Source organism: Oryctolagus cuniculus, chromosome 21, assembly GCF_051225735.1.
Source record: "Oryctolagus cuniculus isolate XC-2025 breed Fujian yellow rabbit chromosome 21, ASM5122573v1, whole genome shotgun sequence".
Classification (NCBI taxonomy): domain Eukaryota; kingdom Metazoa; phylum Chordata; class Mammalia; order Lagomorpha; family Leporidae; genus Oryctolagus; species Oryctolagus cuniculus.
Genome location: NC_142887.1, coordinates 12,255,126 through 12,268,668, shown reverse-complemented (window position 1 = coordinate 12,268,668; position 13,543 = coordinate 12,255,126). Strand labels below are relative to the sequence as shown.

At 51.0% G+C, this 13,543-nt stretch overlaps 2 protein-coding genes across 6 annotated transcripts in view; one reads left to right on the top strand and one right to left on the bottom strand.

Annotated features, from left to right (window-relative positions):
* PPTC7 (protein phosphatase targeting COQ7) overlaps positions 1 to 5,181 on the top strand; it is a 61,808-nt gene extending 56,627 nt beyond the window's left edge. For 2 of the 3 annotated variants that reach the window (XM_002719748.6, XM_089323112.1), the window contains exon 6: positions 1,535 to 5,181. In XM_002719748.6, coding sequence (XP_002719794.1) covers positions 1,535 to 1,593 — 59 coding nt within the window. In that variant the 3' untranslated portion in view covers positions 1,594 to 5,181. The remainder of the gene's footprint in view (positions 1 to 1,534) is intronic. The other variant, XR_016227106.1, reaches the window with a different exon arrangement.
* Positions 4,512 to 13,543, bottom strand: part of RAD9B (RAD9 checkpoint clamp component B) — a 42,874-nt gene continuing 33,842 nt past the window's right edge. For all 3 annotated transcript variants that reach the window (XM_002719765.6, XM_089323110.1, XM_089323111.1), the window contains one exon: positions 4,512 to 6,916. In XM_002719765.6, the coding sequence (XP_002719811.5) occupies positions 6,788 to 6,916 (129 nt within the window). In that variant the 3' untranslated portion in view covers positions 4,512 to 6,787. The remainder of the gene's footprint in view (positions 6,917 to 13,543) is intronic.

The following is a 13,543-nucleotide window of genomic DNA, read 5'->3' as shown; positions in this document are numbered from 1 at the left end:
CGTGGACTCCCGCAGTCTGCTGCGTCTTCCTGCCAGGCCAGTACCTCGCTTCCGAGCTGGGGTGACCTGTTGGTGCTCACACGTCAGGATGAGTGGAGTTGGTCTGTTTCTCGCTGACGTAATTTGATGACAAATAAAGCATTTCTTGGCCCTCCAGGAAATGTTAGAATAGAAAAAAACTACATGCCACAGATATTTGGCAGATTAGACGACAAGACTGGTCCTACTTTCAAAACATTGACTGTGTTTGTCCAGATTGGGATTGTGGTAGAAGTGTGTTACTTGTGAGGCAAAATTTCTCTGGAGAGATTGTGTCTGCTCTGATGGTGCGCACAGCAGTGGTGGCCGCCTCCCGGAGCCCCTGCGCTTCTGGAGGTCAGTGAGCTTCCCTGTGCTTTCGTCGTCTTCTCCGCTGAATGACTGCGCGTATCGGGGTTTTTCTCTTTTCCCTACTACAGTGCATCGGCAGCCAACCTGCCAGAAATGCAGCATTTATTTCTAGTACTTATTTAGGTGCATATATATATATTTGACAGGCAGAGTGGACAGTGAGGGAGAGAGACAGAGAGAAAGGTCTTCCTTTGCCATTGGTTCACCCTCCAATGGCCGCCGCGGCCGGCGCACCGCGCTGATCCGAAGCTAGGAGCCAGGTGCTTCCCCTGGTCTCCCATGGGGTGCAGAGCCCAACCACTTGGGCCATCCTCCACTGCACTCCCTGGCCACAGCAGAGAGCTGGCCTGGAAGAGGGGCAACTGGGACAGAATCCGGCGTCCCGACCGGGACTAGAACCCGGTGTGCCGGCGCCGCAAGGCGAAGGATTAGCCTAGTGAGCCGCGGCGCCGGCCGTGCATGTTTTTTAAATATTTTTTTAATTGATTTTCATTTTATGTGCAAGGGGGAGAGAAAGAGAGAGATCGATTGATCTTCCATCGACTGTTTCACTCCCCAAATACCTGCAGCAGCTGAGACTGGTCAGGCAGAAGCCACGAGCCCAGAGCTCCAGCGTGGGTCTCCCACACATGTGGCAGGACTCCAGTAACATCACCCACTGACTGCTAGGATGCACATCAGCAGGAAGCTGGATCAGAAATGGAGCAGGACTCAAACCGACGCACTCCATTGTAGGAGGGGGGCGTGCCAAGTGATGGTCTAGCTGCTGTGCAGAATGCCTGCCCCTAAGCATGTATTTTTATTGAGTTTTCCTGTTAAAATCTGTTGATCTGGGTGCTGGCGTTTGCACAGGGGTTAAGATGCAGCTCGCGGTGCTGGCAGCTGGACTGGAAGGCCCAGTCCGGGTCCCCGTTCTGCTTGAATCCAGCTTCCTGCTAATGCGCGCTCAGGGAGACGGCAGGTCCCTGGGTCCCTGCCACCCCTGTGGGGAACCCGGATTGGGTTCCGACTCCTTGCTTTGGCCCTGGCTGTTGCATCTGAGGAGTGAGCCAGTGATTGGGAGTTCTCTGTCTCTGTCTCTCTGCCTTCAGATTTTGACACGACGTTTAAAAGAAATACTGATCTGTCTTGGTTTTCATTTTAGGTGGGAAGCCAGATGACATCACCGTCCTCCTGTCAATAGTGGCCGAGTACACAGACTGACTCCGAGGGGCCGGCCTCTGCCTTTCCTGCTGTCGTCCAGTGTTCCCTGCCGTGTGTGCTGATCCTGCTGGCGGGACTGCGTCTTTGCCACTGATCTCCACGGCCAGTGATGAGCCTGTGCCTGTCTCCTGAGACCCGTCGAGATCTTTGTTGAGAACCACTGCTGTCACTCACCAGCTCACGCCTGCCGGCGGCAGCTGCAAGGGGGTTCCGACCTGACGGTGGGCCTTCTCGTGGAGTTCCCACAGCCTGGTACTTTTACAGAGGCTGTTACTTTTCAAAAGCAGCTGAAGTTTTGAAAGTGAGTAATGTTGGTAAAGTGAGTTCAAAATTAGTGTGTTAAAGGGATTCTAGGTCTTACACAGATCGCATTGTAATGATACATTTAGAAAACTTCTACACCGTTCGTGAGAAGTGTCACTGTGTCCTCCGGCCATACTCTGTCCCGATGACTGGCTGTGGCTTTCTGCTCATTGTAGACTCCTATTTTTCAGGAGCTTATAACTGCTCTAAAACGTTGCTGTGGGTTGTAACATCTTGATCCCGACAGCATTTGTGTTACCGATTGAAAGGAAAATTCATTTTAGTTCTATGGATGCAAATATTTTGTGCTTTTAAAAAGATGCTTACTGTGTTCCTGTGACTAAAGTCTTGGCAGTTTGTAGATTAGTCCAAACCACAGGCTGATGGCCGACAGCGAGGGGTGGGGAAGCCTCCTCCCTCAGAGCCTCTGCTGAGCTTCCTGCCCGGCTGTCTGATAATGTGGGAGTTGCAGGTGCAGTGGGTGGGAACGGCCAACTGTAACTTTGGCTTTGGTTGGCTTCTGATGGTCGTGCCACCCAGTCTTCCTCAGACCTCTGACTAGGAGCTTTGCTTTCTCTAGAGTGTGCGCCAAAGTCAGCGAGTCCACGTGGCGGCAGCATGGAAGTCCACGAGGAAAACTCCTAGGGAGGATCTGACATTCGCAGTTGCCCGCAGCAGAAGTTTAGGGGTTTCTGAATCGAGCTTAATGTTTACAGTTTCCGAATAGCCATTCTGCAGCGTGTAGTCCCTTACAAAACCACCCCACATCCGGTTTTCCCATGATCTGCAAGCTCAGACTTATTTTAAGGTTTGTGTACACGTTGACTGCTGTAAAGAGATATATTTTTGGGTCAGTTTTTTCCCTTCATTAACTTGGTGGTAGAAAAATATATATATGTAGAAATCCTTAAATTAAAGCCATGTTTTATACATATGAGTCAGGTAACGCTGGTGTGTAGATGGGAATGCAATGGAACCTGATATGAATCTACTGGCGGGGAACTGAGCAAGGCTTCTCTCGAGGAGATGCTGACTCCCTGGGTCGTTGCATTCACACTTACGTTTGAGGTTACCTCAACTTGTTTTAAAAGATTTTGTTTTGTGAATTTGTACTGTATATTTGAGTAACTGTCGAGCTTTTGTTTTATTTAAAATTGTTTAACATGTACCATGTACATGTCATTACTATATTTCAGTGCATCATGCTTGTAACAGGCATTTCATTTATAAGAATGAGTTATTCATTTGTAAGCCGTTCAGTAATTTATCTACTATTCCTAAATTGACGTAATGTTAGGTGTGTATTTTGAATCATCTTTAATTACATGTCAGAATGCCTTAACTACCCTAACTTGACAAAAGAGAATTCTTCGGGAGAGAAGGGGGGTGGGGTGCGGGAGGAGACCGCGTGAGGGCAGTCCTCACGCCAGGGGGAGGGCAGCGTGAGCGGCGGTGCGGGGTTTATTTTGCACATACTATTTGCAGTCTCGGTGTATTTAGAAAGTAAAGAAAGTTGCATGCGGAAGGGTTTTGTTAGAAGGAACACCTTTAAACTCGGACTGGTGACTTCAGCTTTTTTTAGTAGGTTTTTAATTATTTTTGGTCAGAGGTACGCAGCCTTATGATCTGGATATATTTTGCATTAATTTTCCAATGCCTACATTTAATTAGTGGTAAGAGAGCAGTGTTGGTCAAGTTACTGGCTTTGCTCTGCTCTCATTTAACCCATCGAACACAATCTTCCTAAAGCTAGATTGGTGGTTTCTACAACTCACTTAATCAAGCTTACTTTTTAAAGAAATGATTGTTGGAAAACGGCAATGTGTCTTTCTGTTCCAGTGACACTGAAAAAGTGGGACAAGAATTGAGTTGCACGGTGGAATTGACCTTGAACCTGGCCTGTAGATTAGTGACATAGAGTATTTTCTCTGTTTTATTTCGGCCCCCTGTCCTTTTTGTGTTATGCACTTAATTTTATGACTGCAAGGGATGGGTGGGAGTGCTGTTTACAAGTAACTCTCCTGCTCTCGGTGGCCAGAGGCTATGTGGGACCCACAGAATTTTCCCAGGTCACAGACCCAAGCTTCCACGGCGTGACAGAGCTACACCACTTGGCGGCTGTGATTCTGAACTCAGTGTGTGTGTCAATTGTGTTTTCAAGCAAGCAGTGTAAACACACACATTTGCCTCACATAATGGACTTTTATAACAAAAGAGAAAATCTGGATTTCTAATTTACAAATGGCAAATTATCTATCCCTCTGGATGCACCAAAGACCAGTAAAGTTTATAGCTTTTCCATCTATATTTATAAAGCAATACTGTATTATAAAAAAATCAATATTTTTATCACATGCTTGAAATTTTTATTTTGTTCTGTTTTAAAATGTGCACTCTAAACATATCAGAACCTTATTTCTTCCTATGAACTTAAGCTGCCTGCGCACAAAAACAAAATTTACCAAATGGAGATGAAGTAGAGTCCCTAGGCTCTTAAAAACGGAGAGAAGAAATGAAGGGGAAAACAAGCGATTTGTCCTGATTACTGGACTCACTTGACATGGTTGATGGGTACTCAATCACAAAGAATCCATTCCAGGTGTGCATGTCTGGGGGCTGGGCTCTGTCTAGATTAGAAACTCAAATTTCAAGCCTTGCGTGATGGCAGTGTGCCGTCGCCCGTCAGCGGCCGCGGGACGGGAATCACTCAGTGCCACCAGCCCGCCACACCAAGGAACACCGCAGGAGGGGAGAAGTTTGGAGTGGTTTTGGAGACTGTGAACAGGACTGGCTGGAACTGTAAATGTCTGTACTTTTGGATGAGTTCAAGGTTCCTTGACACCTTATACCAGCTATCTTTGGTGGAAGCCACGGCATTCAGTTTCTCTGGAAACTGTATCACGTTTTTGCACTTAACAAGTTTTACAGATTCCAAACAAATCTGCTTAGAAAACAAAGCATAAAAAATAAAACAAAGCATAGAAGCAGAAAGTATTTGGATTCAATTTGTAAAAATATTTGCAAAATTCAACTTCTCAAGAGTGTCCATGTCAACATTTTAACGTAGCAGGTAGTTTGTGGCAAAGATGGCTAAATAATGAAGCCAGTTGGAGTCTGTGTACTAATGAGCTGCTTTTTTCTGTTGAGACTATCATTACTTGTCTTACCCAAGAGGCAATTACCTGAATTGGATGTCTGAAATATTATAACTTATGCAGGAATAGTTCTGTAAATACATTTAAATAAACTGTAAAGATATTTAATAAATAATAGTATTTATACTAATCTGTGTACTTCTTTTGGTTTGAACAGTGGCCAAGACACAGGCCTTGCCATTGCGCCCGGTGGTCTCAAGGACTCTGGGGCTCGTGGTGACCGCACTTCCCAGCTGCTCCCGTCCAGCTTTCCCACTTGAGCCACTGTGGCTCTTTTCCCCCGGCCCATTTCTTCCATGCATCAAAATGGCTGGGGACTGAATATAAATCACCTAGGCTTTCCAGGATCTACACCTTTGAAATGGTTTAGAGTAAAGCTGCCCCCCGAAAGTGCGGTCTCTGTGAATTTCGCATTTGGTGTCCAAGCTCTGAAGTCCACAGTGCATACGGAACAGGGCCTCTGTATCCCAGCTGTGCCTTCACCACTTAAACCCCACAACTTGATGAGCAAACCAAAAACTTCGTCCTCATTAAGATCCACTGAGGCACTCTGGTGCCCGCAAGTTCTCCGTGGAGTCACCTGCGTCCGTGATCCGTCGTAGGAGTAAGCTACAGCAGGCTGCAGCCTACCGTGTGGAGGGCGTCACTGAAATTACGTGGGCCTTGCCAGTTTCCACACAGAGCTTGGTGAAAGCCCATTTCCATTCACTGAGGAACATCTTGGGATGAACTTGCGTTTTTATTAGATTATTGTGGGTAGCTATGACTCATTACTAAGCTCCAAGAGCCAGATTCGTTCTGTTTCAGCCCTAAAGCGTACCGATCCAATCAGCCGCCTTAGGAATTTTGCAGAGTGAAGTCCAGTCGTTTGCCACTTCCTGACGGTTTGCTGCTTTCACAAAGACTTAACAGTGAGACGTTAGTAAGTCTCGGCTGTCGGGTTACAGCTGACTGTAAACAGGCCTGGGGGAGGGGGAGGCACACCGTAGCCTGTTACATAACTGTTTTGTAGTCTGTGCAGGTGAGAAGCTGAGACAAAGGACAGACCTCGCCTGCCACTCGCTCTGCTCCGTTCCCAAACTCTCCTGGCAGGAGGAGGTCGCTGTCTGGTGTCGCATGACACGGAAGTGTTGGCCTCACTTGCGTCAAATTCACACCGAAACTGCTATAATCCAGAAGCTGTACTTAGGAAGTTTATACTTATTAAATAAAAGCTTTCTATAAAGTAAGTAAATAAATAAAAACAAAAAAATTCACACCGAAGATTTAAAAAATCACATCTGGTAAGTCAGAACAATTAGGCTGCGATCAAAATTTTACAATACAGAGAAAGACTGCAAAGTGAGGGAGAGACTTTTTTTTTTTTAGACACCGCCCCCCCCCCCCCGCGCGCAGGTTATTTTACTTAAAGTCTCAGACTATAAGGAACAATGTTCAAAAGGAAAACACCACAGCGCCCAAACCTGAATGCTTGCAGTCAAATACAAAAGACAGGTGACCGGCAGCTCCCGGTGGGGCTTGAACTCTGGGCTTTTTGTCCACACAGAAAGCAGCCACGCCTCCCAGGTAGCGTGATGGCGGCAAAGCAAAGCGCGTCCCCTTGACATGCGGCTTTGTGGGGAAGCTTGTACCAGATGCTGTCGTGGATCCGTCTCCAGAAGTCCAGGCCAAGGTCTTAGACACTGCGGAGGCGCCCGCGGGCCAGTGACGGCGGGGCTGGCTTAGCTTCCATCGCTTTAGAATAAGAAGGAACTGCCATTTTGTGTGTCCTCTTCGCTGTCGCTGGCTGTTGCCACGTTGTCCAGAGGGTGACTGATGTGTTCTGGCTGGTCAGAGGAAAGGGCTCCAAAGAACATGCAGGAGAACTGGAAGGGAAGAAGGGACGGCGCTGGTGACCGCGCAGTGCAAGTCTGCTGATGGAACGCTGACTTGGCCCTGTCGTCGGCGGTGACGGGTCCTCGCGGGACCCCAGAACTTTCTTGCTGCCCCGCACGCCCTAAAGGGAAGCCCTCCCCTGGCTTGAGAGGCACAGGGCGGTCAGCCTTTGGCCTGGGCGCGTTGTGTGCCCACCCAGATGGGAAGCGGAGCTGATCCAGCCGCCTTCCCTCCTGCTATGACAGAAGCCCCCTTCCAGGCCCCAGCCCTGCCCCCCTACCCCGTGCCTCTGCGCTGGATCCGACCGAGCACTTCCCAGGCTCCCCACGGAGCCGGCTGCACTTGCCGCACTTGCCGGTGCCTTTTTTCTCATTCTCCTGCTCTCAAATCGCTCTGACCCCTCCACCAAAAATGGCCACATCCTTAGGGCCAGTTCCGGGTCTTAGTCTTCCTCCACTGGACACTCACTCCGACACCTCGAGCCCTCCTGCCCCGTGCTCCTGGCCGCTCCCAGCCAGCCTTCAAGCAGGCTTCCCCAGCCTCGCGCTGGGCCCTGTGGGCTGACACTGCAGCGATGTGGGGCGCCAGCGCTGGCATCTTCCCTCCAAATGCTGCAGCTTCCTGTTTTTGGTCATGCTCGTGTTCTGGAGGTGACAATGTCCCCTCAAAGAGGGCAGCCCTGCCGGTCGCTGCTGGACTCTGCTCCAGATAGAAAACCCCAACCTGCTGTGAAATTGGGTGTGGTGGGCAGGATCATGGGCCCTGAGATGCCCCAGTCCTAAGCCCTGACCCTGTGCACACTGGGACTTGAGTTACAGCAGGGTTCAGGTCACAGGTGGAATTCCTGTGCTGACGGCGGCTGTGGGCCAGCCAGGGGGGCCCGACAACCCCAGGGACCCTTAACCTGCGGAGGGCAGAGTGAACTGATGGGGGGACGGAAGTTGCTGACCTGCAGGGTGGGAGCAGACCACGAGCGAGGATGCCGGTGGCTGGAGACCCTGGAAAGCCAGGAGCGGGTCTCCCCGAGCCTCCTGGGAGGAGCGCAGCCCTGCGAGACCCACTTCAGACTTCCGGCCTTCAGAACTGTAAGGTAACTCATTTGTGGTGTTTGATGCCACTAAAACCTGTGGTAATTAGTCACGGGAGCATCAGGGAGCGAACTCCGGGCAGGGGTCATAGCTGCAGGCCGACACTCCGTTGCCTCTGAATAGTCTGTTTTTAAGTTTCACTTACTTTTTACTTATTTAAGAGGCAGCATGACAGATCTCCCATCTGCTAGTTCGCTCCCCAGATGCCTGCAACAGCTTGGGCTGGGCTGAGAAGCTAACAGCCTGGGACACGATGCGGGTTCCCATGTGCGGGCAGCGACCAAGTACTGGAGCCATCCCTGCTGCTCCCAGGGTGAGGGCGCACAGCAGCAGGAAGCAGGGTGGGAAGCAGGGGCAGGGCCCAAGCCCAGGCTGTGTCCAGGCAGGGGCTTCCCTGCAGCCCCTCAAGGTCAGGCCCTGAGGCTAGAAACGACCCCAGCCAGGCACCCACATCCCGTCCTCGCCATCCCAGGCAGAAGCCTTACGAATGTGTGTGGTGCCGAGACCAGAAAGCTTGGGTTGCTTGGGGCGGTCAGAGCTGGCTTCGGGGAAAGGCCGTTTGCTCCCCGGTCGCTGCCTCCTGCTCTTCGCCTTTAAATCCCATGTGGCAGGGTGACAGAGCCCTCCTCATGTGCACGCAACTCAGAATTAGCTGCATGTCCAATACGAGTTAATTAAGAGAAATTAATTTAATAATCGTAAAAAACCATTGTACATCTTGGAGCACTTGGTACAGCCGTTAAGATACTGCCTGCAGTGCCCACATCCGGGATCGGAGCACCTGGGTTCGAGTCCCAGTTCTGCTGCCGATTCCAGCTTCCTGCTGAGGCGCACTCTGAGAGGCAGCAGTGGTGGCTCAAGTCCTTGGGCCCCTGCACCCACGCAGGAGACCTGGATGGAGTTCTGGGCTCCTGGCTTCAGCCTGGCCCAGCCCAGACTGTTGCAGGCATTTGGGGAGTGAACCGTGGATGGGAGATTTCTCTCTGCGTGTGTCTGTCTCTTCCTCTCTCTCCCTGCCTTTCAAATCTAATAATCCTAACACTAACATACACACTGTCCTCATTTTGGGCACTGCAGTGGAAAGACGCACAGTCCTGTAGCATAGCGGGCTTGGAAAGCTGTCCCTAAGCAGCACACGTGCCATACGTTTCCTCTTGAAGAAAAGGCACCTAAAGTTGATTTGATTTTGGAACCTGTGACACCACTGGGGAGATTCTGAAACCTTTCTTAGACTCTCCCCAGCCAGGGCAGGAGGGGTGCCCGGCACTGGCTCCGCCCCGGGACAGAGCCGGCGAAGAGCAAGCCGGCACTCCAGCAGCTCCCAGTCTGCCCGTGGAGTCGCGAGAACATATACTGTAGCTAAAAGGAAAATCTTAAGGCGAGTTCAACTTACTAGGCTTCCGCTGAGCAAATCTACCCGTGTGCCAGGCAGCCTCAGAACCAGAGCTCGGGTGCACCGTGGGCCGGCGGCGTCTGGACGGACACAGGAGGGAGGCACAGGACGGCGGGGCCGGGCACAGCTCACCTTTGCCGCATCTCATCAGTGCTCACCCGCACCTCGGCCAAGACCTGGCTGCGACTCGGCTGCTTGTCTCGTGGTCAGTTTACTGCCAGGCTAGGATGTAGTCTGCTTGCTTGGTGGGCCTCCAGAAAGGAGGCACCCTCGGGCCAAATGCAGTGGAATACTCCTGTGCCAGTTACAGTGGAAGGGGGAGAAGAGAGACAGCATCCCAGGCCCAGGCTGTGAGGGCAAGGGCAGGACCCCCACCGAGCACAGCGGTCCCTGGCCACTGGCCCCCTCCCCTGCTACTCAGTGTCACACGGACAAGGGAGTGAGTGGCGAGTGGCGGCGGCATTACGGTGTAAGTCAAGCCATCTCTGCATAAAGAAGACAGTGCGCCTGAAAACCCTGAGAGTGGAGTCGGCGGCAAACTAACGGCAACAACAAAATAATCCAGCAAGGCAGCAGGCTGTGAACTCTACACCAGAAAACAAGCGCAGTAGTGGGAGAGACAGCCACTGCCCGGAGCAGCGGAGGTCAGTGAACGTCCCCATGCAAGGCCTCTTGGAGGAGAACCAGGGGCACTCCTGACGGGCACAGCGGCCTCACCTGGCCCCGGACACAACGGCAGCACCAGACGGTGCCCGGCTTCCCTAGTTCACAGAAGTTCCAAGCACTCAGACCTTCTTAATGGAGCCAAAATTGATATTCAAGTTCAAATTTAATATCTATCTTTAAAAATATCTGGGAAAAAATTTGACAAAATCCACCAAGGGATACTGACTCTCCTACGGTGGGTGCTGAGCTCGCACTCAGCAGGACCAAAAAGCAGAGGCACAGACTGAGCTGGGTAAAGGATTTACCACAGAAAGGCTCTTGGCTCCTGGCTCTTGGCTCCTGGCTCCTGGCTCCTGGCTTCGGCTTGGCTCAGCCCTGGTCATTGTGGCCACTGAGGGAGTGAACCAGCGGCTCTCTCTATCTAACTCTGGTTTTTAAATAAATAAATCTAAAAAAAAAAAAAAAACACCACTCTGTCTGCATTCACCTCCTGGACGGCTGTTCTGCTTTTAGGGATTTACCTTGAAGGTCACATAAAGGTCACTCACTGCAGCTGTGTTTGTGATTGCAAAACACTGGGGTGACACATCGAAAGGCCCACACGTGGGAGGCTGGCGGACTTTATGAAACGCTCCACTCACCCGTGGAATCCAAGCCGCCACTAGGGAGTAGCGACAGCGGTGTGGAGCAATTGCTAGTGTAGTCTGTTATGTGCAAAAAGCAAAGCGGAAGGGCCAGTGTTTGGTGCGCCACCCGGGGTGCCCGCATCCCGTATCAGAGCTCGTCCAGCTCTGACCTCTGACCCAGCTTACTGACGCACACCCTGCGAGGCAGCAAATGAAGGCCCACGTGTGGGGCTCCCCACCACCCATGTTGGAGGTCCAGACTGAGTTTCAGGCTCCTGTGTTGGCCTATCTCAGCCCTGGGTGTTTGTAGGTATTTGAGGAACAAACAAACCAGCAGACAAAAGATCTGTCTCTCCCTTGCTTTCTCTGCCTTTCAAATAAAATGGGGAAAAATGCAAAGTGGGAAACAGCGTTTATAAGAAAGGAAAAATGAAAAAAATGCTCCTGCATGCAAAAAGAAACACAGAAGTGGTAAGAAACTAAGGAGATGCATTCTCTGCGAGGGGCCCGGGCTAGGACAGGAGTGCGCATTGCTGCTCCGCGGGCACGTGCTGTACGTGCTGTGTACACTCCGCACCTGCACTCACACACCTGCTGTGTGTGCACCTGTGCTACACAGGCCTTTGTGTGTAGTTCTGACTTGTAGGACCATGTTGAACTCAACAAGGATTTGGGGAGAACCAAACAAGCAAACAATGCTAACTCAATTATAGATGATGAACATAACCAGTGAAATACGAGTGGAAAGAAAAGAACTCACCCCAGTAACTTTGAAAATCAACATGCGAATACACACTTTATCGGTACTTCTACTTCTTCACCAGGGTATGAAATAACACTTCAGAAGTCTGCATTGTAGGGCTGACCAATAAGTAAACAGGATAATAAGAAATCCAAGTTTCTCATCTTCAGAGAAAGGAGTTGTAAAAAATAAAGGGGGGTGCCGGCGCCGCGGCTCACTAGGCTAATCCTCCGCCTAGTGGCGCCGGCACACCGGGTTCTAGTCCCGGTTGGGGCACCGGATTCTGTCCCGGTTGCCCCTCTTCCAGGCCAGCTCTCTGCTGTGGCCAGGGAGTGCAGTGGAGGATGGCCCAAGTGCTTGGGCCCTGCACCCCATGGGAGACCAGGAGAAGCACCTGGCTCCTGGCTCCTGCCATCGGATCAGCGCGGTGCGCCAGCCACAGCGTGCCGGCCGCGGCGGCCATTGGAGGGTGAACCAACGGCAAAGGAAGACCTTTCTCTCTGTCTCTCTCTCTCACTGTCCACTCTACCTATCAAAAAAATAAAAAAAAAGGGGGGGGGGGCTGGTGCCGCGTCTCACTAGGCTAATCCTCCGCCTTGCGGCGCCAGCACACCGGGTTCTAGTCCCAGTCGGGGCACCGGATTCTGTCCCGGTTGCCCCTCTTCCAGGCCAGCTCTCTGCTGTGGCCAGGGAGTGCAGTGGAGGATGGCCCAAGTGCTTGGGCCCTGCACCCCATGGGAGACCAGGAAAAGCACCTGGCTCCTGGCTTCAGATCAGTGCAGTGCGCTGGCTGCAGCGGCCATTACGGAGTGAACCAACACTAAAGGAAGACCTTTCTCTCTGTCTGTCTCTCTCACTGTCCACTCTGCCTGTCAAAAAAATAAATAAATAATAAAATAAAGGGGGATGGCAGGCATGAACCCTACAGTACTGGATTGTAATTGAACATTATCAGGGCCAACAATGTGGCATGGTAGGCTAAGCCTCTGCCTGTGGCACCAGTATCCCATATGCCACCGGTTCAAGTCCTGGCTGCTCCACTTCCAATCCAGCTCTCTGGTAACAGCCTGGTAAAGCAGTAGAAGATGGCCCAAGTGCTTGGGCCTGTGTACCCACATGAGAGACCCGGAAGAAGCTCCGGGCTTTAGATTGGCTCAGCTACAGCCATTGGGGCCATTTAAGGAGTGAACCAGTGGATGGAAGACCTTTCTCTCTGTCTCTCCCTCTCTGTAACTCTACCTCTCAAATAAATAAATAAATCTTAAAAAAACTGGACATATTAGTATAAACTCATGGGTTCTAATGGAAGCGTACAAATAGATATAAAAATAGGTTAGTTTGCACTGTGTCTGTTGTGTCCACTGATCTCAGAGGACAGATCTGACAACCACCTTAGCCATGTGACAGAAATTAATAATGTCAACGAGGAGTCCAATCCCCAACAGGGGGCCCAGGTACGATGTACAGGAAGAACCAGCGTTGCTGCTGTGATCTCAGCAAAAGCTCGTGCTGTAGCTCTCATCACGAGGGAACTTCAGAAAGCTCCACATTCAGGGCGCTGTACAGTATCAAGGCAAAGACACACAAAGCAAGACTCAGAGGACGTTCCAGGCTGACGGGATTCTGCTCACCCAGGATGCTGACACTTAAGGAATCTGGGTGGCAGGAAATAGAAATTTTCTTCTTAAAATGCTTTTTTGGTTAGTTATTTATTTGAGAGGAAGAGACAGAGCCAGATTCTCCATCAGCTGGTTCATTCCCCCAGATGCCTGCAACAGCCAGGGCTGCCCCAGGCTGAATCTGGGAGCCAACTCACTCCAGGCCTCTTTCATGGTGGCAGGGACCCAAGTAGTTGAGCCGACACAGCTGCCTTCCAGAGTGTGCATTAGCAGAAAGCTGGAGTCGGGGCAGAGCCAGGACGCGAGTGCAGGCACGCTGGCATGGGTGTGTGCATCCATGTAGCATCTTAACCGAAGCTGAGCCCACCCCCAAAATCTTTTTTTTTTTTTTTTTTGACAGGCAGAGTGGACAGTGAGAGAGAGAGAGACAGAGAGAAAGGTCTTCTTTTAGCGTTGGTTCACCCTGCAATGGCCACTGCGGCC